The 27,937-nt window shown below is 47.8% G+C and overlaps 1 protein-coding gene across 1 annotated transcript; it reads right to left on the reverse strand.

Annotated features, from left to right (window-relative positions):
• On the reverse strand, positions 1 to 26,427 carry Slc22a1 (solute carrier family 22 member 1). The gene is made up of 11 exons (XM_023699230.1): positions 25,892 to 26,427; positions 20,963 to 21,066; positions 20,422 to 20,576; positions 17,366 to 17,534; positions 15,386 to 15,500; positions 15,081 to 15,187; positions 12,049 to 12,263; positions 9,052 to 9,160; positions 4,539 to 4,651; positions 3,232 to 3,331; positions 1 to 929 (listed from the first exon to the last, which is right to left on the reverse strand). Exons 1-11 carry the CDS (start codon positions 26,300 to 26,302, stop codon positions 863 to 865), a joined length of 1,665 nt encoding a protein of 554 aa, XP_023554998.1. The 5' UTR covers positions 26,303 to 26,427; the 3' UTR covers positions 1 to 862.
• Positions 26,428 to 27,937: the final 1,510 nt, after the last annotated feature.

The raw sequence follows: 27,937 nt of genomic DNA on the forward strand, positions 1-27,937 counted from the left end.
GCTGGCCTCAAACTCTTGGCTGGCCTCAGCTTCTCGAGTGCTGGCATTATAGGCGTGCACCACCACACCCAGTTTCCATTGCTTTCTTTAAACTCAACTGAGATACAGTTGCTGGAAGAACCGCCATGTTTAATAACTAAGGACCCGCCAATCGATCTATGCAATGAAACACTTTTGCCAGCACATATTCCTACAACTACAGAAGCATTTTCCTCTAGAAAATAAACAATAGCAAAGAAAAACAGTTACAGAGACCTTTTTTGTAACAATATTTAATTTCCATTTAATTTCCATAGTACTGTAGGTAATTAAGTACAGTAGAACCTTGAGTTACAACAAGGAGGACAGATGAACAGCTTGGGTCATGACTAGACTTTTAGTTTTAACTTATGACCAAAGTTTTAAAGAGTTCTGGAAGGATCATTACAACAACCTTTCGTGTGTGGGGTTAATTGAGAAATCCTGAGCCAATGTCTCTCTAAGGACGCTGAGATCTGAGTGTAGGGAGGAGAGAGACTTTGAAGGTTGTGTAGAGGAGCCTGAGCCTTCAATTGACAGCCTGAGCTAGTGCCAGCCCTCAGGAATGAATTGAATAAGTAAATCCAGGGTCCACTGTACTGTACTTGACACCAACAGAAATACCAGCTCTCCCTAGGACAGATAAGTAGAAAAAAAGTAGAGATTTGAGGGACTTAAATAAAACGAGGTAAGACAAAGCACACTCAGGCAATTCTTTAGGACTGAGATTAATTTGGGGATAGCAAGTATGAGAAAGACTACAGAAAAGCAAAGATTTCTGGGAGTTTCTTTGGATGATATATTCCTCTTCATCTTTTCTGCTCAGCTCCTAGTAAAGCAGCTCTCAGGCACCTGCGCCTTCAGACACTTGGACCTGAAGGTAAATCTTGTTTTCTTTGGGTTTCACTTTCCTGTAGCAACCAGGAATAAACAGAGTTGATACCAATCAATACGCAGTCGACACTCTGAAAAGCTGTTGCAAATTTGTATGCAGAAGTATCCCAAACCAGAGAGCAAAGATAGCAAAAAGCAAGGAAAAACGGGGTGGGGAGACAGGGCAAGCAATGCACCAAAGGGTGGCCCATGTGCCACACCTGGGTCACAGCCCATTCTCTTGTATAAACCATGAGACAGTTTTAAAATTTTTAAATAGTTAAAAAATACACACACACACACACACACACACACACACACACACACACACCATGGCATTTTGAAAATGAAATCAAACTTCAAACATAAATACAATTTGACTAGAGTTAATACACGCCTATCCACTTATTGGCTTGGCTACTTCCTGCAGCAGAGGCAGAACTGTGGTGGCAACAGGGCCCATCAAGCCCCGGGGCCAGAAAGATTTACTCAGGTTTGCAGCCCCATGAGGCAGAGCACATGTCCAGTTGCTATCTAACTCAGGAACTTTCTAGTCGACATTTTATTTTGAATCTGGGAACTTTCAGGAGACCTGTCATTGTCTCCTTCATCTGTAAGAATGGCTATAATAGCAATAGTAGCTGCTACATGGTGTTTTGAGAGGCTGAGGCGAGAAGAAGCAGGTTGCTTGCAGTGAGGAAGCACAGAGTGGTTCTCCACAAAGGCCGGCCATCGTCCACAAGTATCCCGTTCCCATGGTAACCCACCGCCATGCTATCCCATTGTCCCATTTCCCCAATGTTTCCTCAAAAAGTAGGGAAGAGCGAACAATGGAAATTATCTCTGTAGCCATGGGCTGCGTGCTACCTAAGGAATTTCACAAGGTGTGATCCAAATAGACAACAAAGGTTTCAATTTTAAGTTTATAACAGTAAGACATCTTACAATTCATCCCCCTCAAAACACTCGCCTTCACTTCAACCCTACTTATCCCTTCATTCTTGCCACTTTCTGATACAGTTCTGGACTTGTCCTTTCCTTTCATGAGCATCTTTACAAACTAGAATCAAAAATACAGTAAATACTGCTGCTGAACGCTATATAAAGGAGGGCAGGCTCTGAAAAGCATTAGAGTATGTTCTCATCCTCCCTGTTCACCAGATCCAGCACTGCGTGACTTCCAGCTCTTTCCCAAAGCCAAAGTGACCACAAGAGAGTACACAGGACACTGAGGAAGCCACAACAGTGCAACTAAGGACATTCATGGAACAGGACTTCCAGAACTGCTTTGGGCAGCGGCAAGAATGATTGTGTGTGTCTGAAATGAGGGAAAGTATTTTGAGGGGGATTCATGGCAATGCATTTTTTATTGCAAAAATAACTTTTTGGGGGGTGGGGGATGACAGGGTCTCACTACGGAGTTCAGGCTGGTCTTGACACTATGTAGTCCTCCTGCCTCAGCCTCCCAAGTGCTGGGAATATAAATGTGTGCCACCCCTCTGCCTTGTACTAACTTTTTCAAACTTAAACATGCACTGTATTTTTATCACACCTGTGGTGGTGAAGACAGTGAAGAATTGGTCATAATAGAGTATGAAGAGCCCTGTTGGGAATAGAGAATTATGGGGTCTCGGGTTCAGAGCAGGAGCACCTCGCCTCCCAGCCAGGGCAGGGATGGCTGTAAAGTAACCACTGGAGTTCGTGGAATTCTCAAAACAGCCTTCTAAATTAAATGTTACTGTGGCTACATTACAGAGAAGGAAATTAAGTCCATGAAGGATCCATCACTTCCCCGAATCACATGGCCGTGCCTGGATGTAAACCTAGGTCTCCATGACTATGAAAGCCAGGCTGTCCAGGCACAAGGACACAGACATGGGAGGTGTGGGATCCCTAGGACTGCCCCTCCCTAGGACAGGCACTTTGTAGAGCCTGAAAGTCCATTCAAGCACACTTACTGTCATGGGGGATGATGACTTAAGCCCTTGTCCCTTGTGGAGAAAGTCACTAACTAATCTAAACCACCATTACTAATAGGTCAGGAGGTGGGTTTAAAAATGCTGTCAACTCATAGTTTTTAACCCTCAGGGTCTAATGCAATCGATTCTCTGCAGTGCTGTTTGGAGCAGGCTGCGTGGTTCCTACTGTCTTCTTCCTTCCTGTACAGTCAAGGGCTACTGAATTTCATTTCTATCCACAGCTGCTCTGGCAGTAAAGCCAAGCTATACAAATACCGATAATGTTCTCCTCAACCTTTAAGTTGGGGAATGGCGAGTGTGTGGTGTCACTGGGGTCCCTCCCAGGGGACCTGTCTACCCCAGCCAGCGCCCAGGACTTCACCTCCGGAGGTTCTCAGCATCCTCAATGGTCTCAGGCAGAGCGACCCCCTTGGTCTCTGGAAGGAGCAGTGTCATTCCTCCAGCAGTCAGGCCCAGCACACCTTCAAATGAAACAGGTTGTACGTAGAGGCATCAGGCCAGAGCCAGGACCACGCACCAGCATGACCTCAGTGAGCCAGAGACACGTCCAGATAGCGCGTGGAGGAGGCTTTGAAGTTCTCAGGAACACTGAGGCACAACATGAAAGCAATGAGACCGCTGGGGAGATGCCAGCATAAGGAAACATAGCTTTCATTGTACATTTACTCGTGCTTAAGAATTAGGGGACATAAGCTGGGCCTGGTGGTGCACACCCATGATCCCTGCACTTCGGGAGGCTGAGGCAAGAAAATCACAAGTTTGAGCTCAGCTGTGCAATTTGACAACATATTAAGATCCTGTCTCAAAATAAAAATAAGAAAAGAGCCAGGAAATGTAGCTCAAAGCAAAGGCTCTGGGTTCAACCCCCAATATTCCCCTAAAAAAAGAAGTTAATTAAGGTACCTTAAGAACAACATAAAACAAAAATTGGACTAGTTGTGATAGATAGATATTGATGTAGACACACAGATAAATACGGAGCACAGGGTCCAATATCTATGGGCACTGAGGACCACCCTTATTTCACTGTGGCCTCCCACAGTGAAATCTTTCTCTTGCTGTTCTCCCCCAACCTCTTCGCTCTCTCTCCCCCACCTCCCCTCCTTTTTTTCTCTGCTTCCCTCTTCCTCCCGCCCCTTTCTTTCCTGAGCATTCATCTGTGGCAGGTTCCTACCCAGAGCCAGCTGTTTACCCTCTACCAAATGGGAAAGCTGTCTAGGTGTAGGCCTAGTAGCCCCCTTCTTTTTCACGAGCTTTGACAGAAATAAAGCTGATCTGGAAGTTGATTCTACACTTTTATCCTAAGTCTGTTCTTAATATTTAAGATTCAGAAGCAGAAGAAGGGTGATGATTCAGCATTCTCCTACCTCCAGCAGTTATACGCTAGATGGACAAGAGTTAGCAATCAAATACATGTGAAAACTCTCTGCTCAAACATTTGTCCCACTCTGTCCTGCAGGGGAAGTCCTGGATTCTGAAGCCAGAGGATGTAAATTTCTACTTCTGAGGAGTGGTGCCTGTCTTCCCCAAGAAGCAAGACAGACTGAGCCAACAGACAGAAGAAGCACGCTCCTTCCTCAGACTCACTCAGCAATGGCCGTAGAGTCACCACACCATCCCTACCATCAGGCTGGAAAGAAGACATGGTAAACTTTCTTGAAGTCTTACCAAACAAAATGAGGGGCAAGGATTTCCAAACCTCCATCAGCCGGTAGACCAGGAAGGGTGTGAAGATCCCACCCAAGTCACACAAGGCAGAACACACCATCACTCCAAGGCTCCTAATAAAATACAGGGAGCCAAAAGTTACATTCTACAATTCAATTTCTTAACATTTGAGCGACAGGGGCTGGGGAAATGGCTCAGTGGAATAAGCGCTTCTCTGACAAGTACAAGGGCCTGAGTTCAATCCCCAGTTCCGAAAAAAAAATTGATGTGTATTATTTTATTCACTGCTTGCTGTACATAATGCTTACATTCCTCGTGTGCAGTTAGTACATAATACATCCTAGTTTCTTTTATCATCCTATTTCTTTACCCCTCTTGTGTGTCTGATTCTTTCAATTAAAATAATGGTCTCAAGGTACAACCATTTTCCTACCAATTACACAAGTCTGTCTGTCTTTCTTTCTTCCTTTCTTCCTTCTGTCCTTCCTTCCTTCCTTCCTTTCTCTCTTTCTTTCTTCCTTCAGGGGAGTTGAAACAGGTCCTAGTTCAGCCTGGCTCAGGCTATGTCGCTGAGGCTAGCCTTGAACTTGTAGTGATCCTTCTGTCTCAGCCACCGTGCAAAATTTATCCCCCTTTTTGAAATTTAGATTTGATTCAACTGATTGAGAATATAGTATTGGAACTTAATTGTGTGTATGTGTGTGTACATGTATGTGTGTACACATTCCTCTGTGTGTGTGTGTGTGCGTGTGTATGTGTAGTTTTAAGTTACTTCTGAACTCCCAGCTCCCCTTTCTATTTTTTGAGAACCCGCACTGTCTTCAGTGGTCAAGGGCCCCTCACAAGTACGTTCCTTGGCATTTTTCCATAGAAGACCAGGCTCTCAGTACCCGCTATGGTTTGGATCAGTGTTCCCCAAAGGCCCATGTACTGAAGCCTGAGTGACCTGCCTGTGACACTATAGGGTGACAGTTAAGCTTTAAGAGGTAACTCTTAAGGGGGAAAAGTGTCTTTAAAGTAAAACTGGGGACCGAAGCCCCTGGCCTCCATCTCTCTGTGTTTCTCAGCCTCCAAGAGATAAACAGAGCTCCTCCACCACACATTCCCTCTGTGAACACACTGTGCTATTGCAGGCCCAAAGTGAGAGGGCCAAGGGACCGTGGACGAAGCCCCTGAAACCTGTAAGCCACAATCAATCTTGAGCTAATTATCTCACGTATGTTGTTATAGCAAAACAAAGCTGACAAACCTTCTTCAGTTTACGTTTTGAGTGAGTCACCTGTCTGGTGAGCATCGCAATGAAAACGCTTGGCCCGGCTCTTAGACTGTGGCCTGAGAGCTGTCAGTGCAACAGGCTTTCTCTCTAAATGCCTTCATCCCTTTGAATTCAGGCCGAACAGCTTCTTACAAATAAGAGTCTAAGAAGGCCTTTCACTAAAGGGACTGGCAGAAGAAAGGAAGAGTGAGTGTCTTCTGGCTTCCTGATGGATTCAGAGAACTGTGCTGGTGTCGAATGAGATTGAGAAATTTAAATTTCCCTTAGATGGCATTGACATAAGGACAAAGGTAGAAAGAATAACATGCAAAGGAAAAAAAGTAAGGTAATATATGTATATCAAATTGTAATAAAGGCCAGCTTAAGATAATGGCAATTTTTAAAACTTCAAATAAAGTGATTATTTTTACAGCTAATGTGCTCTTCATTTAATGCCAAGTCTTCTAAGATTTCAATGGCTGCAAATGCATACAAAGATGCCTGGCATTATTACATATTATGATAACCAAAGCCACAAAATTACTAAGACTTTCCAGAATGACTAAAAACAAACAATACCGAGCACTGCTGAGGCTGTGGAGCAGCTAGACCCCTCACATATGGCTGACAGGAACATAAAATGTCCAGCATTTTTTTAAAAATTAACAGTTTCATGTAAAGTTAAACAGATACTCCCTATAATTGTTACCTAAATTTTCAGCCAACTGAGATTAATATATATGTCTAAAGATCTATATGTGAACATTTATAGCAGCTGGACCATAACCACCACAAACTTGGCACTGTGCAAAAGGTGAATGGAAAAACTACACTGCATTGAAAAGGTACACATCACCGAGAGATGCAGCAAGACAAGTACATCCCATCAATGCGAAGTGGAAGACCGGTTTGATCCCCGGTCCCACATGCTGCACTCAGCCGGGGTGCGCTGAGTCAGCGAGCGAGTCCCAACATGGTAGCCCAAACCTGTATCCCAGCGCTGGGGCGGCTGAAGACAGGAGGATCACTATGAGTCCGAGCTGCATAGTGAGACCCTGTTCCAAATATATAAATGAAAAAGAAAAAGAATGTGTAGACTAGCCTACACATCTACCAAACGACTATTAAAAAAATTGCTATTCATGTGAAGTGGAAACAGCCAGACACCAAGCCATTTAATTTATGTTATCAGTCCAGAAAAGGTAGAACTCTAAGGATAGAATCTGATTTGTGGATTCCAGGGGCTGGATGGTGGTAGAGAGAAAGACAGTACGGCAAGGAGAGATGAAGAAACTTAGAGCAAGGGAGTGATACAAATAGCCTCTATTTTGATCACAGCAGCACTTAGATGATTAAGTATATTTATCGCCAAAATTCATCAAATTGGGCTGGCAAGATAGCTCAGCTGTCTGAAGTGCTTGCTTAGGCAAGCTTAGGCAAGCTCAGGGATAGCGGTTCAATCCCTGGCACCATATGACCCGCAGGCCTGTCCCCAGGGTGGGCTGAGCAACCCCCCCCCAAATAAAACTCATTGAACTATATTTTGGAAAAAGATTTGACCCTATCATACCTGACTTTAAAAAATTATTATTTTAGCACCAATAGCATAGACAACAAAACTAAAAGAAGATAAATTGAACTATATCAAAATTAACAGCATCTACAAATCAAAGGACCAACAGAGGGAAAAGGCAGCCTAAAGAATGGAAGAAAAATATTTGTAAATCCTGTACCTGATAAGTTGTTAATATTCAGAATATAGAAAGTGCTGCACCTCAACAACAACCACAAATGACCCACATAACCTACCACAAGAACTGAAAATTTATTTCCTAGACATCTCTCCAAAGAAGATACATAGATGGCTCACAAGAACAGCAAGAGCCACTCAACACCATTATTGCAGACGCCAAAATCATAATGTGCTATAATTCACATGCATCTGAATGGCTCCTAGGAAATGAGGAAAGATAAAGGAAATAAGTGTTGGTGAGAATGTGGAGGAACGGAAACGCTTATGCACTGCTCGTGGGAATGTAAAACAATGCAGCTGCTATGGAAAACAGCATGGAGGTTCCTCAAAAACATTAAAAATAGAATTAGCGTATGATCCAGTAATTCCAGTGCTGGATGTAAACGCAGATAGAGCAGAGCTTGCTAGAGATCTGTGCACACTCATTTCAGACCGACACTCACAAAAGCCAAAGGTGGGAAGCAACTCAAGCAACCCTAGACAGATGAGGGGTTGAATAAGTACAGTGCTTGCAAGCGATGGACTATCATTCAGTCCTAACAAGAATGGAATTCTGTCATAGGATGCAACACGGATGAATGTTGAAGATGCCATGCTAAGTAAAATAGTCACAAGAAGACAAATACCACATGATTCCACTTACGTAAGGTTCTTAGAGTAGTCAAACTCATAGAGACAGAAAGGAAAATGGTGAGTGCCCGGGGCTGGTGGGGAGAAAGGGATGAGATGCCAGTGAATGCATGAACACACAGAATTTCTGCTTTGCAACACAAAAGAGTTCTGGAGACTGGGGACACAGTGTGATTTACCTAATGCTCCTGAGCTGTTCATTTTAAAAGGTTCATTGGGGGCCAGGGAGATAGCTCAGTAGAATAAGTGCTTGCCTGGCAAGCGCAAGGACCTGAGTTCAGTCCCCAGTTCTGCCAAAAAATAAACAAATAAAATAAAAAGGTTCAAGAGGGTAAATTTTACCACATTGTTCCAGAAAATTCCTCTGTTACAGAACAATAATACAATTCTGGCCCTGGCCCTGCCACTCTCTACCTGGATGACATAGAAAAGGCTCTTTCCCTTCTAAACCTCAGCTTCCTTCAGTGAAACAGGAACAATAATCCTCAGTAGCAATTTTAAGGGCTAACCTGAATCATGTATGGAAACACTTTGCTTCTTCCCATACAAAATGTCAGCTGTTGAAGAAAATGATGGCTGAGGTGACAACAGCGCCACTGAAGTTGGTAAAATTAGTTTGTGCTAGGTAACGGTGCACAGGTATCCCCAGCTCTCACGCCCAGCTCCACCTATTTGAGCAAGAGTTCTTAAGGATACCAGTGTCTGAGAGTATTGGGAGAGAATGTCTTGCACTGGTCTTCACCAGCCTGCTGGGCAATGGCTTTGCTTTCCTTCTCTTAATGCATGATGCTTACATTGACTGGGTAGAGTTGGTACATGTACACAATACATTTCAATTGTTATTCCAGTGTCTGCTCTTGCCCCCAGGCACTTACCTGATGAAGGTGGGGTACAGCTCTGAGTTCACCAGGCAGATCATTTGCAACACAATGGTGGTTCCCAGCCGGCCCCCACAAGCCAACAGGATTTGTAGCCAGCGCAGATCTGCAGAGAGGCACTAGCACAGTGACCACAGGATGAGACCTTGCTCCCCCAGCACAGTGAGAAGCACTGAGGGTGGGGCTTGGCCCACCAGAGCTGGAAGTGCCCAACAGGTTTTCCTCACTAACCCCTTTTGTTTCTAGATAAGAAAACTGAGTACCAATGGATGTGGGGCCCTGGTAAGGTTCCTTGTGCAGAGAAAAGAATAAGGTGGGGTTTTTGTTTGTTTGTTTGTTTGTTTGTTTTTTCTTGGGGGGGATGGGTATTTGAAATGAAAGCCAGGGCGTCTGCACTGAGCATGTGCCCCACCCTTTTAGGTTTTTTTGAGACAGTCTTGCTAAGTCACTAAGTTGCACAAGCTGGGCTCAAGCTTTTTAACCTCTTACCTCAGCCTCTCAGGAAAGAATGAACTTTTTAAATCTCTGTCTGCCTCTAGCGATACATAGAAAAGCTCTCTACTTCTCTGCGCCTTGGTTTGCTAAGTTGTGAAATGGAAATAATCACACCCAGCTTACAAAGTGTTGTGGAACTTAGAAATGACAGGCGCCCAAAGCCCCCTGGGATTGCAGACTTTAAAAGCTGGTATGGGTCCGGCGAGAAAGTTCAGTGGACTGAAAATTCAGTGGACTAAATGCCTACTTAAGAAAGCACAGAGATGGGGGATCCCCAGCACCAATGCTGCGCCAGCCCCACCCCCTCCCCCAGGCAGGCTGAGCCGGACACCAAAACCAGGTATGGTGGCACACACCTGTAATCCCAGCACAGGGGAGGCTATAAATAGGGTCACTATGAGTCACAGCTGTGTAGCAAGACCCTATACCAAATAGATTTTTTTAAAAAGCTGACATTTTAATTATGATATGATCTTGTCATTTCCAGCGCAGTGCCTGAGACCTAAGGGGTATGACAACAAGCACACTCCCTTCTGCAGCAGGCCTTGGACTAATCCTCAATCTGATATTCATTTCCAATAAAACATCAGAGTCTCAGAGAGGGAGGATCAGGAAGTGAGCCCCCCAACAGGCTGCTGCAAAGGTCTTATCTAGTGGGGGGCAGCCCTGTCCTTGTGGGCGTGGGTGGCAGTGGCAGACTGTGAGAAGGGCTGGCACCAGGAGCAGGATGCACACTGCAGAACGGTGCCTGGCTCTGCCAGCTGGAGCCACGCTCAGCCCTTAACACCCTGCTTGGCTCCTTGCCAGCACCCATGCTGTTGCTTTCTGAAATCTGTCATTTGTGACATCTTCCCCAGGAGTCTAGAAACAGGAGATGAAGGACAAAATAGGGAGAAATTACTCCACAACTGCTCTGCCCCTCTTCCTGGCTACTTTGTCCTTGCCTACTAAGCTTTCTCGAATCTGCCCTCAGGTAATTTCTAGCTCTACTCTGGAGAACACTGATATCCAGAATCCCTTACACATACACCTGCCCAAATGCCTCCTTAAGCCTGCAAGTGCAAAGCCCAAGCACAGAAGAAGAGAAAAATAGTAAATCTTCCCAGTGTGGCTGAACATTTCCAAAGGCAGCAAGAGTATGAGGCAATTATGTGCTGAACTAAAAGCTAACAAAAGGGAATCTGCTTTAACTTTACACATAGCTTGGGTTCTCTTGGGTCATAAGAATCACAGACTAGCCTACTCATCCACTAAATGATTACTTAAAAACTTGCCATACTGAATGTTGGTGAGGCTTCAGGAATGTTCATTTGTTATAGGGAAAAGGGGGGGGTATAAAACAGCCCAACGCTTTTGCAAAAACCATCAGGCAGGGTCTACTACTGAAGCTAAACTTTAAATAAATAAATAAATAAATAAATAAATAAAGCCAAACTTATGTACCCTGAGACACAACATGAGACACACACGCGTGGGTAGGCAGGGAAAGCAAGAATGTGAGGCCACCAAAGATACACAGCAGATGATATCTGCAGCTTTGCTCCTGAGAATAAACCCTGGGAATGACACGGGGACAGTGCAGTGGAAAGGCACACAGAGTGATATTCATCCTCTGGAGACTGCACTTTTTTTTTTTTTTTTTTTTTTTGTACCAGGGATTGAACTCAGGACCTTGCACCTGCCAGGCAGGAACTTAAGCCTCTGAACTATCTCCCCACCCCCATAATTTTTTTAAAGGAATAAGCTTCGTTCTCACTTGACAATACATACAAACTTCACAGGTGCAATGATGTGAGGCAAGAAAGAGGGCATTTGGTGCGGTTCCGTTTATGTGCAGTTCAAGAGCAAGCAGAACCAATTTATGGAAATAGAGGTGCTGTGGTTGGAGGTGGGTATCAGTTCCGAAGGGCAAAAGGGGACACTTGCAGTACCGAAGCCACCCTGTCTTCACATCACGCTATCCAAGTAGCTGTGTCAAAACTCACTGAGTCTCACGCGTATAACTTGCTCATTACGTTTGTTAAACCTCAGTTTAAAATTTTAAATAGCTGGACATGGAGAGGCACACCTGTAACCAGAGCACTCTGGGAGCCTAAGGAGGGACCATTAAAAGTTCAAGCCCAACCTGGGCAACTTAACAACTTAGTCAACCCCTCCGTCAAAAGAAAAAATTTCAAAAGAAGGTTGGGAGGGCCAGCAAGATAGCTCAGCAGTCTAATGTCAAGCTTAGGCAAAGCTCTGGAACTGCAGTTTGATCCCAGGCACCACATCCCAGGGCAGGCTGAGATGGCCACAAAAAAAAAAAAAAAAAAAAAAAAGGCTGGGGATGTAGCTCAGTGTGAAGAAGCTGGGTTCCATTTTCAGTGCTGAAAAATGTAAACAAAGATGACACTGCATCTCTGTTCTTGTTCCAGGAGCTTATCTATGAGAACTGAAATGAGTTACAACACTTTTTCCACAATTCGATTTCCTGGGAAATGATGAAAATGGATAACTCACCATGTGGAACAAAAACCATGATCAAACAGGCTGCTCCCGCCACCAGGTAGGACAGAGCCAGCGGGTAGATGCGGCCAACCCGGTCAATGGTGACGAGGGTGATGAAGCCTGCGGGGAATTCAACCAGTGAAGAGTAGAAGAAATCCAGGTAGTGGTTCTCGCTGGTGGCCCCGACATGCATGATGAGGCCCTGGTAGAGTACAGAGCAGGAGAACCTGAGGCAGGAGGAGAACGTGGGTCAGAGGCGGGGACAGACGGGTGGAACCAAATGCGGCAGAGATGCGAAGTCCTAGAGCAGTACAAAAGGGGAGTGGCTAAGAATCAGGAAGAGGGTCCAAGGAGGGACCTGGAGGAGAAACACTTCCACCACAGAGGTGAGAGTATGCATGGAAGACAACCCCAGAGAATCCTGGAGTTGAAAAACAAGGGTTGCTACTGTTCGCTGCATTAAGGAACAGACACAAAGTAGAAGCTCCACTCCGTGCCAACAGGGACCCAGGGAGGTAGGCAGGAGAAGGCAGTCGGTGAGTGAGCAGGACTGAGTACCAGGCTGCTTTCCAAGCCCTGGGTGACCTTCTGGAAGTTAACTGGCCTCTCTAGAGGCCTTACTTCGCTCATCAGCAACTGAGATGATACTAGTACGCACCACTCTGGTTTGTCCGAAGGATTCACTAAATTAATAGACAAAACTGCCTACTATGGTTTCCAGCACACAGCTTGTCTGCAGTTTATCATCACCATCGTTTCTCTGCAGAAGGAGATGTTGGCTGAGTCTCTCTGCCCCACAATGGTGCCCTCTGCTCTATAGTGCTGTCTTCAGCTGGATCCATTCACTTACTTTCTTCTTCACTGCACCACCCTCCATTGGAGGAAAGCATAGCAATGGTATGGAATACAGCGCACATAGCCCAATCACTCTCAGTCAAGTAAAAAAAGAAAACCAAAAATGCTGGGTTGGTGGTGCATGCCTGTGATTCTAGTACTCTGGAAGGCTGAGGCTGGAGGATAGCAAGTTCTAACCCAGCCAGGGCAACTTAGCAAAGCCCTGTCCCTAAGTAAGAAGGGGGAAGGGACAAGGATGTACCTCAGTGTGAAGCCCCTGGGTTTAATCCCCAGTAATGCAAAACAAATTTTAGAGGTTCCTGAACTAAGGTTGTAGCTTCCCTAATACATACAGGTCCTGGGTTCAATTTTCAGCACTACAAAAAGAGAGGGTCTTGCGTATCTGTTTGGGGGACATAATACTTGATTATTTAGGAAGCTACAAATACTTCATACTCTTATTAATGTTTACATTGCATGAGGAGATTTTGGTTAATAAGGAATTGCTGTACACAGCTGTAATACCAGCACTGGGGAAGCTGAGGCAAAGCATAGCCATGAGTTTGAGGCCAGCCTTGACTACACAGTGAGGTCTTGTCTCAAAAAGGGGGGAGGATTATTATCTTTTCCCAGTAAGAGAATTGGCTATTGATCAGTCCCAAAACAGCGATCACAAGGGATGTCCCTGATAACAGACCCCCTGTTTTGTAAAGCCTCAGCCAGGGAATCCTAGCATGCTTTAGTTTTCAGTTCAAAGTCACTACTAGCTGGACAAAAGGAAGACGCTCACTGAATCTCAGTGGGTTTACATAAGCCTGGATAGTGCTGCCCCCTCTGAGCCATTTAGCGAGGTAAGTGGAAAGGTAAAGATAAGATTGACTTAAGAGAAAAGAATGCATAACTCGGATATTACTGGCAGCAAACCAACTAACAAATGTGCAGACTGCCACCTTTCAACTGAAATCATGAGTTGTACACACATACTACAAAAAGAAAAAGAAACAAAAAACACTTGTGATCTTGAGTCTTCCATGTATCTACACTGGACATGTCTCTGAGCTCCTCACACTCCTATCTCCCTTCATGCCTGTGATCTGGATACTGTATCTCTCCCCTGCTGGTAAGGACTCGGAGTATTGGGGAGATCTTTGGGGTTGCAGAAATCAGAAGCAGCAGGTGGGAGGGGAGGGGCCACAGAAGGAGGTGTCCTGGCCAGATCATGTGAAGTCTTGCAGACCACAGAAAGGAGCCAAGCTTGCTCTGAGTGGAGGCGTAGACAAACACAGATGTGGGGCGGGCAGGACAGGGCACAACAAGCCTGGTGCCTAAAGAGCTTGGATGGATTCTGTGAAACAGTGGTTATTATTCACTTTACTGTCATCAGCTATTGATGGAGGGTCTACTCTTATGGGCACTAGCGTCCTAGTTCAACTCTGTTCTAATTAAGCTGATGCGTTGGTGCACACACCTGTCTCTGGGAAGCAAAGCTGAGATCCTTGGGGGAGGCGCAGATCCCCCAAAGTGGGAGCTGCCATATCCATTGGGTGTTGGGAGAGTCATTTCAGAATAGCTTTATTTTCTTCTTCTTCTTCTTTTTTTTTTTTTTTTCTGGGAATTGAACTCATGACCTCGCGCTTGCCAGACAGGAGTTTGTGCCGCTGAACTATCTCCCTGGCAAGAATAACTTTATTTTGATGGCACATCCTACAGGGAGGAGTTAGCCCCCTGTCCTAGATATTCCCCAGGAGGGCACAGACCCTTGGATAGGCAAAGGTATGGAGGAATCCTTACTGCGTAGGCAGCTGCCAGTCAACAGTTCAAGGATGCTCAGATACTGCCAGTGGTTCCATCAGGTTTGGGAATTAAAAAAGGAGATCCTGGGAACAGCAAGTCATGACTCTCTCCAAGCCTGTTCCTATTCACCTTTCACAGGTGACAACCAACCACTAAAAGGAGCCTTTCTCCAGGATTCTATCCTCCGGGGAGAGAGAAGACTTTTTAGTACTCTTGAACACTCAACAACAGTACTTAAATTCCTCTTCACTTTGTGGACTTGGATTTGCACCTGTGTTAGGCAGTACATGGGCCCAGCATGTGCCCATGCTCAGGGAGGGGCGCTTCACCATGGGTAGGTGGGGGCCAAGGTGTGGGAGCACTTAGGAGGGGTACATCAGGAGGAAGGCTCATGGCGCGCAGGGATGGTCCCTCACCACATGTACATCAGGATGAACGTGTGCTTCCGCAGTGTTGGCGAGCGGAACAGATCCACAAACGACGGGCTCAGCTTTTCCGTCCCATCCTCCTCCACAGAGAGCATCTGAGAGGGAGTCAGATCAACACCTCATGCAACTGTGCAGGGTGCTCCATCAGGGAGAAGCCCCAGCTGGCCACCACCAGGCTTCACAGCTAAGGTGAGCAGGGCTCCACCACTCCCAGGGGCAGCCCCTGAGACAATTCCAAACCACATCCCCTGCCCTGAGGCCATGACCTGAGGACCCCATGCTGGCTCTGTTACCTTCAAATCTGTGGGAGGGGGCTTCCCATTCTTCTGGGCGATGTGGTCCATGATCTTCACTGCTTGAGTGATTCTCTTCTGTGACAACAGCCATCGGGGCGACTCAGGAACACACCTGTGGACACAGCTCATCACCAAAGGCATCTTCCCCAGAAGTCATCTGAAATTCAACCCTGACCAGGGCTTGGTTGTGCAGAGCCTGGGATTTACTCCTCAAGCAGATGGTTAACAAGGTTTGGTTCATTGTGACCTGGCCTCGGGGCCCTCACAAGAGCTCTGTGGGTCACTTGTGCTCAGGGACACCTGTTATGCCTTATAGAGAAGAGGAAAATACAGCTTCCTGTGTTGTCTTCTTTCCATGGAGCAAGAGCCCATCTTTCCTGAAATTTGGCAGCCCCTGTTCCCCTGGAAATAATCCACACACAAAGTAGATGCTCCTGGTACCATCCCCCCCCATCTTCACAACATTCCCCAAGCAAAATATAATACATTCCCTTTCCTTTAAAATCAGACACCATGCTGTTTATTTCAAATGAGGCAGGGGGCCGGGGAGATAGCTCAGCAGCGTAAAGCGCCTGCCTAGCAAGCACAAGGTCCTGATTTCCATCCCTGGTACCAAAACAAAAAACAAAACGAAACATAAAAGAATTCAAAGGAGGCAGGGATTTTGCAGCTTAAGACAGGGGTGCTAGCACAAACATCGTCTGGACACTCAGCCTTAGCCTGACATCTTTGCTTCAGGAGACCCCTCTGTTTCACAGGAAGGTGAGTGAGGTTCTTCCTGGTGCTCTAGGCTACAAATATGAACACTCAGAGGCTGGCTTTCCTTTAGAGAACCCAAGTCTACCCAAGCAGATACAGATAATGTTTGCCCCAGTACACTTGCGGCAAAGGGTGCGTGGATGAAATATTTCTGTCTGCTGCTGCCTCTTCCCTCCACAATAAAGTTTATTGGGGAAGTTGTTCATCCCCCTCATACTTTGCAAAGAGCTCAGAGCTCTTCAGATTAACACCCCACGGGGATGGTTCTCTTCCATAATGGCTGTGTGTCCAGAGTCTCCAGGGAATATGAGAAGCCCTTGCATGTATAAATTCATGCCGCTAAGTGCCAAATATGTGACTTATCAAGAGATACATCTGAGTATTATTAGTAATAGCCATATTATCCTAAAAGTAAACTGGGAGGAAAAGGCAGAAGAGACAGAGAGAGAGAAGAGAGAAGAGAGAAGAGAGAAGAGAGAAGAGAGAAGAGAGAAGAGAGGGAGAGACTTAAGTAGGCTGCAGAGTGAGAACATCTATCTGATTTTGTGCTTTTGCCCCTGCGGAGACCTGGGGAGGGTGGGAGGTGGTGGTCAGTGCGGGAAAGCAGCCACCTCTTCCCTGTACTGGACACTTTGCACAGACCATCTCCAAGATTTTCAAGGTCACTGGCAACACCTAGAAAGCTGCTTTGTGTCCAGGCATGAGGCTGACCTAGGGAAGTCGGCCTGTTTCTTTCCCCTTTTTTTTTTTTTTTTTTTTTTTTTTTGGCAGTGGGGCTCAGCCAACCCCCCGCACAGCATGTGGTGCCAGGGATCAAACCGCGGTCCCTGTGCTTGCCTAAGCTTGCCTAAGCAGGCACTTTAGAATGCTGAGCTATTTCGCCAGCCTGAGTCTTTTTCTTAAAAGCACGCATTTCAGGCTTTTGACTGGACAGTCAGCCCCTGTGATCCATGGGGCTTTGCCCAACTTCTAGCAGAACTCGTTCTAGGGCAGATGGCTCATGTGACTCGGAACTGGATGTGTCTGAGGATGTTTCCACACCTGAAGGCCTCTGGGCAACATCAGAATGGCCCAGTGGCAGGCAGGGCTTTGGAAGCAGCACTGGGCCATGTGTGTGTGCACCATGGCCACTTGAGCAGCTTATGTGGGGCCCAGCCCCCCTCCCCCACTGAGCCTGGTCCCATAAGTAGCAGGCAGAGAGCAGGAAGGCAGTATTACCAGTAGTACAGCAGGAACAGAAAGGTGGGCAGGGACACAGCCAGCTGGAGCCAGCGCCAATGTGGAATGGCGTACGCCATCCCAGCGAGCCCCAACAGCCCCACTGTGAAGATCATCTGGTACAGGATCGCCACCGTCCTTCTGTAGCCTGAGCCAACGAACTCTGTGACTGAAACAGAAAGATAGTCACCATGCACCTCCCAGCAGGTGTGAGGTCCAGGAGGGACGTGCGTCCATCTGTCCTCTGTCCCCACCAGTGCCCGCCCCGGCTACCTATGCTCACTTCTACGCATCCTCCACTTCTCCCCAGACTACACCTGCTGCCATCTGGCTCCCCTATTGAAGACATAGAGGCCTCACACCCTGACAGAGGGCAGGCAGGCCATGCACTGGATGCATAGGGGTCATCTAAAACTACAGTGAATGCTTAAATTAGAAATTAAAAACTATACAGCTGGGGAGATAGCTCAGCTGTCTAAGCACCTGCCTGGCAAGTACAAGGACCCAGGCTGGTACTGCATACTGTGCCAGCCCGGGAACCCCAGCAGGCCATGCCGGCCCCAAAACAGGGTATGGTAGCACAAGCCTGTCATCCCAGTGCTGTGGAGGCTGACACAGGAAGATCACTACAAGTCCAAGCTGCATAGAAAGACCCTGTGCCAATTTAAAAAAAAAATTATAGTGTGTCCTCACCTACCTCAGTCTCTCAGTCTGTAACATGTGACTTCTAGCTTTTTTCCAAAACCAGTATGATCATGAAAGATAAATTTTTGTTCGTTCTGTCTTTTTGAGACAGGGTCTCACTATGCAATTTAGACTGGCTTTAAGCCCAGGCTGGCCTCGAACTTGCAATGATCTGCCTGCCTCAGTCTCCTGAGTGCTGAGATTACAGGCATGTACCACCACTCCTGACTTAAAATAATGTTTTGAACAATTCAGGACATCAAGGGAGCCAGGACAGGACAACTAAAGAAACTCATGAAATAAGACTTCCAGAACCACTTCAGAAAGTGGTAAGAGGGCCAGGAAGATAGCTCAGTAGAATAAGCACCTGCCTGGCAAGCGCAGGGTCTTGAGTTCAATCCCTGGTACCGCAAAAAAAAGAATGGTGGGATCAGTGTGTTCAAAGTGAGGGGGAGTATTTCGAGGAGGATTAATGGTAATGCATTTTTTACTGTAATAAGGCTTTAAATCTAAACAGCCACCATAGTTACCGAGCACACCCTATAAATCATATGCTAAGTTAGAATGTACTCCAAGCTGTGGGGAACCGAAGCTCAGATCAGGTAGGGAAATCAAGGGCACTGTGGGAAGAGGGGCTGCAATTCTACAAGGGACTGGTGGGGCCAGGGAACAGCACAGAGAAAAGACTGGGGAGTCAGGGAGTCAGCCTTCCAGAAGACAGGAGCGCTGTGTTCCAGCTGTGTTCCATGAGGGAGCCCACGTGGCTGGAGAGGTGGAATGCGAGGGCGGCAGAGTGAGGCTGAGCTCAGAGGGGCCACAAGGACATGATCCTGTAGGGAACCGAGGGCATTATTTCTCTCTCTCTCTCTCTCTCTCTCTCTCTCTCTCTCTCTCTCTCTCTCTGTGTGTGTGTTGGTTTGGCTGGTTTGGTTTGGTTTAGTTTAGTTTGGTTTGGTTTGGTTTGGTTTGGTTTGTGGTATCAAGGATTGAACTTGGGACCTTGTGCTTGCCAGGCAGGCACTTATGCCCTTGCTATCTCTCCAGCCCCTCGAGGGCATTACAAAAACTATTTTCTCACATTTGAAACCCAGCCACTGTGGGCAGAGGACAGCCACATGCCACTTTCTGTTTGCAAAGGCTGACTTCAGAAGGCCCATTTGAGGTGAAACAGTGGTAGGGGCTTGGACCAGCAGAGGTCATGGAAAGGGTGGGATTCTGTTTGGAAAACAAAGAGAAGAGCAGAAAGTAGATGGCCTGATGGAATAATGGACTGATGACTGAGGGAGTGGAGATGGGGGGGAGGTAAAGGAACGAGGTGGAGGTGATGTTGATTCTAAGATGTTTAGCCTGAGGGACTGACAGAGGGCTCCATCCTCCTCTGGGGCCTGTGGATGAGGCAGGATTTCTCATTTCTCAAGGCAGGACCATGATTTCCTTCCACCCTTGTAAACTATTCACAGAGAGCCAAGCGATAGGTCACTGTTTTCAGAAATGAGCAGTGAGGATGATTCTTTTGGTAGCTCAGTCAAAAAAGCCACAACATCGCTGCTCCTCCCTGCTCTGATGTGCCCCGTTTGTGGACTGGGGAGAGCAAGCATAACTCTTTCGCCACTTTTCTCCAGGGAGGGGGTTTTTAGGCATTGGATTCTTTTCTTCTACAGAGTATATGAAAAAAGAAAAAGAAAAAGACTAACACACAGGCTATCCGCTTTGGTTTACATGTCAAATTTTTTGAAAATCCCGATGTCTACTTCTCTTATTTCTACATTTGTTCTCCTCACTGTGGAATGTCATTCAAATTGGCTGAGATCTTTTTTTTTTTTTTTTTTTTCAGTTTCTCTGAAGAAGATTCTGATTCTTTCCTACTTAGAAAGTTAAAACCCTCTCCTAGTGTCACAACCTCCAGACTCTCAAAAAGGAGAGCACACCTGTCCACATGGACCCTGCCACACACAAACACTTAGCATCACTTTCCTTTTCTTTCTTTTCTCTTTCTTCTCTCTTTTCTTTCCCTCCTTCCTTCCTTCTTTCTTTCTTTCTTTCTTCTCTGGCATGAGGATTAAGCCCAGGACTTTTGGGCTAAGCTACATCCCCAGGTTTGTTTTGTTTTTATTTTGAGACGGAAAGGTTCACTGAGTTACTAAATTGCCCATGCTGGGCTCAAACTCAGGATCCTCCTGCCTCAGCCTCCCAGGGTTGCAGAATTCCAAGTGTGCACCACTCCACCTGACTAAGTAGCCCCATTCCTGTAGACACTGAAAACCCTTCTGCCCCCCAAAGCCCCACCTCCAAGTCCAGCTTGCCCCCTCTGGCTGCACCACCTGCCCCCTGTCCTGCTTTCATCCAGGGAAACTCAGCCCATGCATAATTACTCAGGGTGTAGCCAGACATCCACGTGCCCTTGCTGACCATTCCCTGGACCAGGCGGAAGACAAGCATGGATGTGTAGTTTGGAGCCACAGCTGTCAGCACGCCTGACACTGCAGTGACCAGGGAGGTCCCCAGGAGACACAGCTTTCGGCCAAACCTGCAGAGAGGAGGCAAGAGCAAGGAGCAAGGGTCAGACACTCACATCCCTGCCGGCCCCCTACACCACTGTCCTGTGGGTGCCAGGCTACATGCCACATCTCCAGATGGAAGCCCCCCGCTTCCTCCAGGGTCCTTCCTCACAACAACGGGGGTACAAGCTGCTCCCACCCCACCTGTCCCTTGCAAAAGGACCCTGCTCCCCAGTCTCTGTGCCCCACCCAACTGTCTGATCTCTCTCTTCCAGCTGTCTCTACACTGCAGCCCACAGCACTCCCAACCGTGGCTCCCGCATCTCACCTCACAGGTTCTCCATCCCAGCCCCAGAGCCAGTGGCCCTCAAGTATGGGAGGTGTATCTCACACAGTGGGTCTGACCTTCACGTACCTGTCTGCGACATAGCCAATGACCAGGGAGCCGAGGAAGAAGCCCAAGTTCACGCAGGACTGAAAGAGGTCCACCTTCCAGGCGTCCGCACACACCAAGTTAAACTGCCAGCCACGCCATGTCAGGAGGGGCAGGAACAGACTTCGCATTAGCAGGGAACCCCACTGAATTTAAGTTTGCTGATGATTCTCAGGAAGTACGAACTTATTGTTAACACTTTTGTGTCACCAGTCTTTACATATTAATTAAAGCAGCTGTCAAGGGCCAACCAGATAGCTCAGCGGACTAAAGCACCTGTTTAGGCAGACGCAAGGGCCAGGGGTTCGATCCCTAGCCTGCCATTCCAGCCCTGCCCCTGGGGCACACTGAGATGGTGAATGAGACTGGGCGAGATGGCACCTGCGTATAATCCCGGCTCTTGGGAGACTGAAAGCAGGAGGATCACTATGAGTCCAATTTACGTAGTAAGACCCTGTAGACACTATACCAAATTTAAATAAATAAATAACTAAACCAGCTGTCATCAAGTGTTTGTTGTTGACACCTGGTTATCAAAGGAAGAAATGTCTTTGGTGAAGGGAGGAAGAACATAGACAAACCTCAAAGAAGAGACATGGCTGCCAGACAAGTTATCTGAAAGCAAAAAAGCCAAGTACTTTCCCAACAGTAAACACAGACAAAGAATTGTAACATGTTCTCCAGGGTTGATCAAACATCCTTCGTTAATCACACATTAGTTATTATGTGTTTAATTAAATAAATTTCACCAAGAATTGGAAAATTCCAGAAATGTGAGTGTCAAGGGCAGAGGCAAATGTGGGGCAGGGGGCATCTTGGGGGTCCTGGCCCTTAACAGCATGGCATGGGGGCCTGCAAGATAGGAGGAGACTTATGGGTCCCTAGTGCCAAGAGCCAGGAGAGAGGAGAGGCCCCAGGGAGGAGACAGGGAAGAAGACAGGGAGTGGACTAGGACAGCAGGGCCTGTTCAGTTGGGGTTGGGAAAAGCAGAAGCCTGGAGGAAGGCAAGCAGGTTACTTGGGCTTCTCTGGCCAAAAGCACCCAGGCATGCTGCAAGGCCTGTGCCTAGTGTGGTCGGTCCTTCAGAACTGAACAAGACAGACAGAAGACTCCAAGGAAACAGAAGGCCAGGTGGGAGAGCTGGTGTCTCCCATCCCGGCCCCGTTTTTGGCACAGCCCACCCAAGCTTCCTTTCCTTCTTGTCTCTCTACACTGCGCTCTTTATTTGGATTCATGGTTCCACCTAACCCAAAGGACACAGCCAGCAACTCTAGGCTTTAGATTCCCAGGCTGGCACATGCATACTGTGCCTGTCCTGTCGCATTCCAGGGCTGCTGTGAGCACTAAAGGTGAGAAATCACAGGAACACAGTTTTGCTAACTAATGAACCATTTGATTTTAAAAAACTAAGGTTTATGGACCTACCCCCTGATCCCTAAGGTTGCCTGTTTGAGCCTTGCCCCTGTCCTGGTGCTGAGGTTCAAATCCCCGCAGCCTCTGGGACTCTGACCACAGCCAGCTTGGGGCTGCTGACCTCTGATGAGTTTGTCTTGTTTTTCCAAAACACTGGGGAGCGACCATGTTGCCCCTGACTTTCAGGAACGAATAGGATTCTCTCCATCGACTGTCAACTGTCGTGAGCCCAGACCCCAGAGCGTTCCCCTGGGGCAGGGGTGGTCAGCTACTGCTCAGATCACTCTGATTCTCTTCACTGATCCCAAAGCTCATTGCCTATGAAGTTCAGCTCGGGACACACTGTCCTGATGCCTGTTGCCCAAGCCACCGCTGCACAGCCTGTGTAGCCTGTAGACCCCTGGTTTTCCCGTCTGTGCTGTGCTGTGTTATTGGGACATGTGGAGACAGACCATTCAGGGTGTTCTTTGGCTGTCTCAAGATCCGTGTCTCCAACTGTCTCTGTGTAGTGTCCTCACCCTGCCCAAGACAGTGCCCTGTACATCACCAAAGTCCCTGGGCCTCAGCTTGTCTCCTTCTTCACTGTGGCTCTTTCAGTTTTTCATTCCAGCCTTTCAAGTCAGAGCCACCATGTATTGTTCTGTCCCTTCCTGTGAGGCCCAGGTTGCCACCATGTCTAGAAACAGTGTGTGGAGGCAGACAGCTTCCTGAACCCGAGGCCATGCAGCTCTCTTCCACCCCACTTCCCAATATCACCACCCACCGAGGACGGACTGTGCCCCTGCGTGGCTTGCAACCTGGCTATGCCTTCTTGATCCCAAATTCAGCCCAATCACTGCCCCCGGGGCAGAGATGTGTACCCTAGGAAAACAGGGTTGGTCCCGCAAGAAGCCGGGATGCACAAGGCAGTGGGGGAGGGGCTCCCTGGGCTCACTGACTACTTCTGCCAGGATTTCACCTGGGCTGAGGCAACCCTCTCCAGTCTGGTATGTAAAGCAACAGGACCAACGGCCGCCAACTCACCTCATCCCAAGGATCACCCAAAGTTCTTGTCAAGTACCTGTTCTCACTGGGTTCTGCTGTGGTAGGTCATAAATGGGAATGCAGGTGACCCCCATGGAAAACATAGCCATGACCACCTTCTCACCTCTGCCTGAGACCTCCCTGCTCAGCACTTGGCAGTGTGTGGAAACCAGTGGCTGCCAGCCTGGTACAGGGCTTCGGCTGAGGCCATGGTACTGGGAGCAGTGTCTCTATGTGGAGGAGTTACAACCCATCACACATCACTTTTCCTCCACAGGGGCTGCATGATCCTAGTAGCTAAGCTTGGGGGTAGGGGTTGTTAAACTTGGTGTTGAAACCAGGGCCTTCCTAAAGCAAGTTCCAATGTCCAAGGCAATGCAAAGTTAAAAATTAGTCCTGCAGAAATAAATAACTACCGTTCATTCTCCGATAGTAATCATCAGTTTAGGGTACGGCATAGGGCAAAGGCAGATTAAAAGCAGTTGGGAGGGAGAATTATAGTACGAGATAACATCCATCCAGGAGCCAACTTCTACTGCCCTCCCAACCTGCCTCGCCCCATGCTTCTGTTTACCTCAGTATTTCCAAATTCAGTCCACAGTCTCCCAAACCCAACCCCACCATTCTTCTCTAACCAGCTGCCCCTCGCTGGGCCTGCCAAGAACTCCTAAAACCTCCAGGACTCCTAAAACCTTTAACGAAGTACTAGTTCTTAGGGTCATTTGTTCATAAGCAATCGCTTCTAAAGCACTTCTCTTACACTTATTCCTTCCTTCTCTTTCCTGCTGCCACAAGAGGCCTGCTCATTAGCTCAGCTGTTTAAGTGCCTGCGTAAGCAAAAGCAGTCAGGCTCAGGATATTGTGGTTCGATCCCCAGATCCTCATGCCTTTCCAGACTTACCTTTAAGGCCCCTGAGGCAGCCAAAAAAAAAAAAAAAAAAAAAATCCTCCTGCTGCCCCAGGCCACCACCCCTTTTCCAAGCTGATGCTACTCCTGGTCCCCCCCCCCCCCCCCATACCCCCAACCCCCACCACTAGCTCTCTTTGCCTGTGCTTCCCCAAGTGAGAGCTCTCAGCCAAACTGGGCCCTTCTTGTCCAGAACACATGCAGTATCCGCACCTCTTCATCATGATGCCTTTGTTCCCATGACAACCATGTTGATGGACATTTCTCACCGGGCCTCTCTCCTTGGCTGCCTCATGCACCCTTTTAACCTCCCGGGAAGCCACTACCCCCACCACCATCCTGCTTCTGGACCATTCACCAGGTCCATTTAGCGTTGCCTCGCTCCTCTACCTGGATAAGACCACACTTTGGTACGGCACTAAGGTAGGGTTGCCACATTTAGTAAATAAAAATATCAAGTGCCCACGTGGATTTAAAAATCTAAAGTGCCCAGGTAAACAATCTTCAAAATATATTCCCATGCAATCTTTATATTCATAAGGCCAGGCCCAATTATCAGCACATAATATCATATAATATCTGGGATGTAATTATCCTTTTAAAATTATATTTTCTGAAATTCAAATTTAACTAGGGACCCTATTCTTTACCTGGTGACCCTCAGGATTCCATATTTTGACCCCAAGGTGAGAGACCACCATTCTCCTCCTCCCCTGTGACTCTTCTACAGGAGTCCCCAGATATGAATCATTTTAACAACTCCTGACAATAGCAAAACTCACTCTCCCTGAGCCTGGGCCTGGGCCTGGGCTTACTCCCCTCTCCATCTGTTCCTGTCCTTGCTGTGTTCAGTCCAAATGCAGGAAGACACCTATGACTGGCTCATCTGAAACCTGCCCCTCCGTGCTATGCTTGCAGCAAAACCATGTGGTTTTGGTCTGCCACTGACTGAATTCTGGTCTCTCTCTCACCACCCATCCCTCCCCTCTCACTGTGAGACAGAAGACTCTTGGAGGGGACTTTGCAGTATTTTGCTCCGTTCTCTTACAGTATCACCCCCAGTGCTAGGGCAGAGGGGGAGCCAGGACATCCTTAACAAATACACAGATGGTGACTGGATGAATGAATGGTTGTCCCCGATCATTTCACATAGGATCTCTCATTCCCAGAGAACAAGTACGCCCCAAGCTTGGCCTGCTTCTAGAGCCCCACAGAGCCAGGCACTCCTGGAAGGTCTGTCTGCTATTATTCACTGTTGGAGAATTCCAGGGAAACCAGATGTCCATTCACAACATGCAAAGCCTGGTGTCCCAGCACCTTCTCTGCCCAGGGAACAGGCAGATTTGTTGCTGCTCAGGCTGAGGGGAGGGACACTGGGCTCCTCCAGTGACAGCCTTACCTATGTTGATCCTGAAACCACTAAGGGAAGGGGAGAACGGAAGGAGGAGGTCTGAGCCCAGCACCTGCCAAGTAGGAGTCTTCCTCATTTCCTGAAGCAAAAGGCTTGCTCTCTGTCCACCTATTCTTCAAACACCCACAATCACCCAAAATGCAAAGCCTAGTCTTACCTCAGTGACGATGGAGGAGCCAGGCATGTCATACACCCAGCCGTGCTGACAGGGGCCCAGAGGCAGGAGGCTCCTGTTGCCAGGCAGGCTGGACAGAGGGTCCACGCAGCTAAGGGTGCTCTGGTTCCAGTCCACCTCATACTGCATGCACTGGCTGAGGAAGGCCTCGTCCGCAGTTCCCAAGCCCGGCACTGTGTAGTTGAGCTCCGCAGCCTGACTCCAGCCGCATCGCTGGCTCAGCTCAGCCACCCCGGGGTTCCTGCATCGGTGATTGGGGGTGAAGCCCAGGAAGATGACGCCCACATAGATGGGTGCTAAAGCAGCTGAGATTAGGCACAGGGTCAGAAAAGCTTGCTTCTGAAACCAGCCAAACCCCCCAATCTGCTCCAGAACGTCATCCACGGTGGGCATGTTCGGGCAGCACCCCCACCAGCCTGGCCAGATGTGTTCTGGGCCACAAGGGCGACACTCAAGGTCTCATTTGAAGCTCTTGGGAATGGGATGGTTTGAAATCGGGTTGCTGTCCAAGCATGATATACCAGGAAAGCAATCAACCAGAAATAACCTTTTACCCCGTGGTGCCACACGAGGGCAGGTGTAGAAAGCAAGAGGCGGGCTGGGTGCTTTGTTTGCTTTCCTGGGAAGCTGAGGCCTGAGAGCAATGAGTTCCCTTGCAAAGGGAGAAGAGAACCTGTAACCCTCTACCATCTCACAGAGCCCTTCAGAGCACAGGATCTGATAAAGGGCTTTTTATAGTGCAGATGAATCAAAAGTAGCAAACTACTTGCACAGCATGATGGAGAAATAAGATACTTCAGCAAAGAGTTTTTATGACTCAGATAAATCAAAGGTAGCAAATTGACTATTTGCACAATAAAGAGGTTTTTATAACCCAGATCAATCAAAGGTAGCAAACCAATTATTCTCACAGCAGCTTATTGTTCCCTACTAGAGTAGGTCTACGCCCCTGTGCAACTGGGCTTTGAGCGGGCACAGTTTGTTGCCTCTCTGGACCTTGGTCCAGTCAGTTGAGAGGGATTTAGGACAAAAAGTCTTGGAAAAGGGGGAAACAAAGGAACACAGGCCACCAGGAGAAGATCCCAACAGGAATACCAGCCTGTGTTTTGGGGCATGGACCCAAGATAAGACGCCGGTCATCTAAACCATTCTCTCCATGGCCTTTGAGATGGACACTTCCATTCCACACGTGGAGGAAGAGATGCTGGGGAGGTAAAGTCTGTCACCATCCAGTGCTGCAGAACTTGAACCTATCCCACTGCAGCGCAAGGGCCCGCGGCTGCCCTGAGATCCTCACCAGCTCAGTGTTGGTTCTTTGTCTACCACAAATACCGGAGTCCCTACACATGGCAGGCACTATGCTAGGCTCTGGACTGCAGAAATGGGAAGGTTCCCTCCTCCAATCAGTTTATAGACCAGCAGAAGAGGTAGACTTGCAAAGGAACAGTCACTGTGGTGGTCACAGCAGCCAGCACTAACACTGGCCACTCAGCAGCCCAACGTACAAGATGAGCAAGACAGAGCAGAGGCGAGACAGGAAAGCAGGGCACAGCAGGTAGTTAACAGTCCCCAACACCACACCTCCCAGTGTTCACACCTTTGACTGTGAGAACTTGTAACTTTCCTGAAACCAATGAAAACAGCAAGTGCCACGTGGATAGACCCATGATTGTGCCACATAAGATTGTGTTGCCCACCTCTGGAAGCCTCTCTCTCCCTTTCAGGCTTGACAAAGGGACTCACCCTCTTGGGAGGTCTCCATGGCAAAGAGCTGAGGGTGCCCCAGCAAGAAGTTGATACCCTCAGTTCTTCCACTGCCAGGACTGGATCTGCTGCCCACAACCAGTGGGCTCAGGAGAGCTTTTTCTCCAGACAGGTCTTACAGTGAGGCTGTAGCCACCCTCCAAACTCAACCCTCAGGCACTGACAGATGGGAGTATGTTGCTTTACACTCACTGACATGTTTGTGGCAAGGTGACTATGCAGTGACAGGATGACCCTGAGCTCCTGCCTCAGAATGTTTGTGCA

This window comes from Octodon degus, unplaced genomic scaffold (genome assembly GCF_000260255.1).
Source record: "Octodon degus isolate 3935 unplaced genomic scaffold, OctDeg1.0 scaffold00112, whole genome shotgun sequence".
Taxonomy (NCBI): domain Eukaryota; kingdom Metazoa; phylum Chordata; class Mammalia; order Rodentia; family Octodontidae; genus Octodon; species Octodon degus.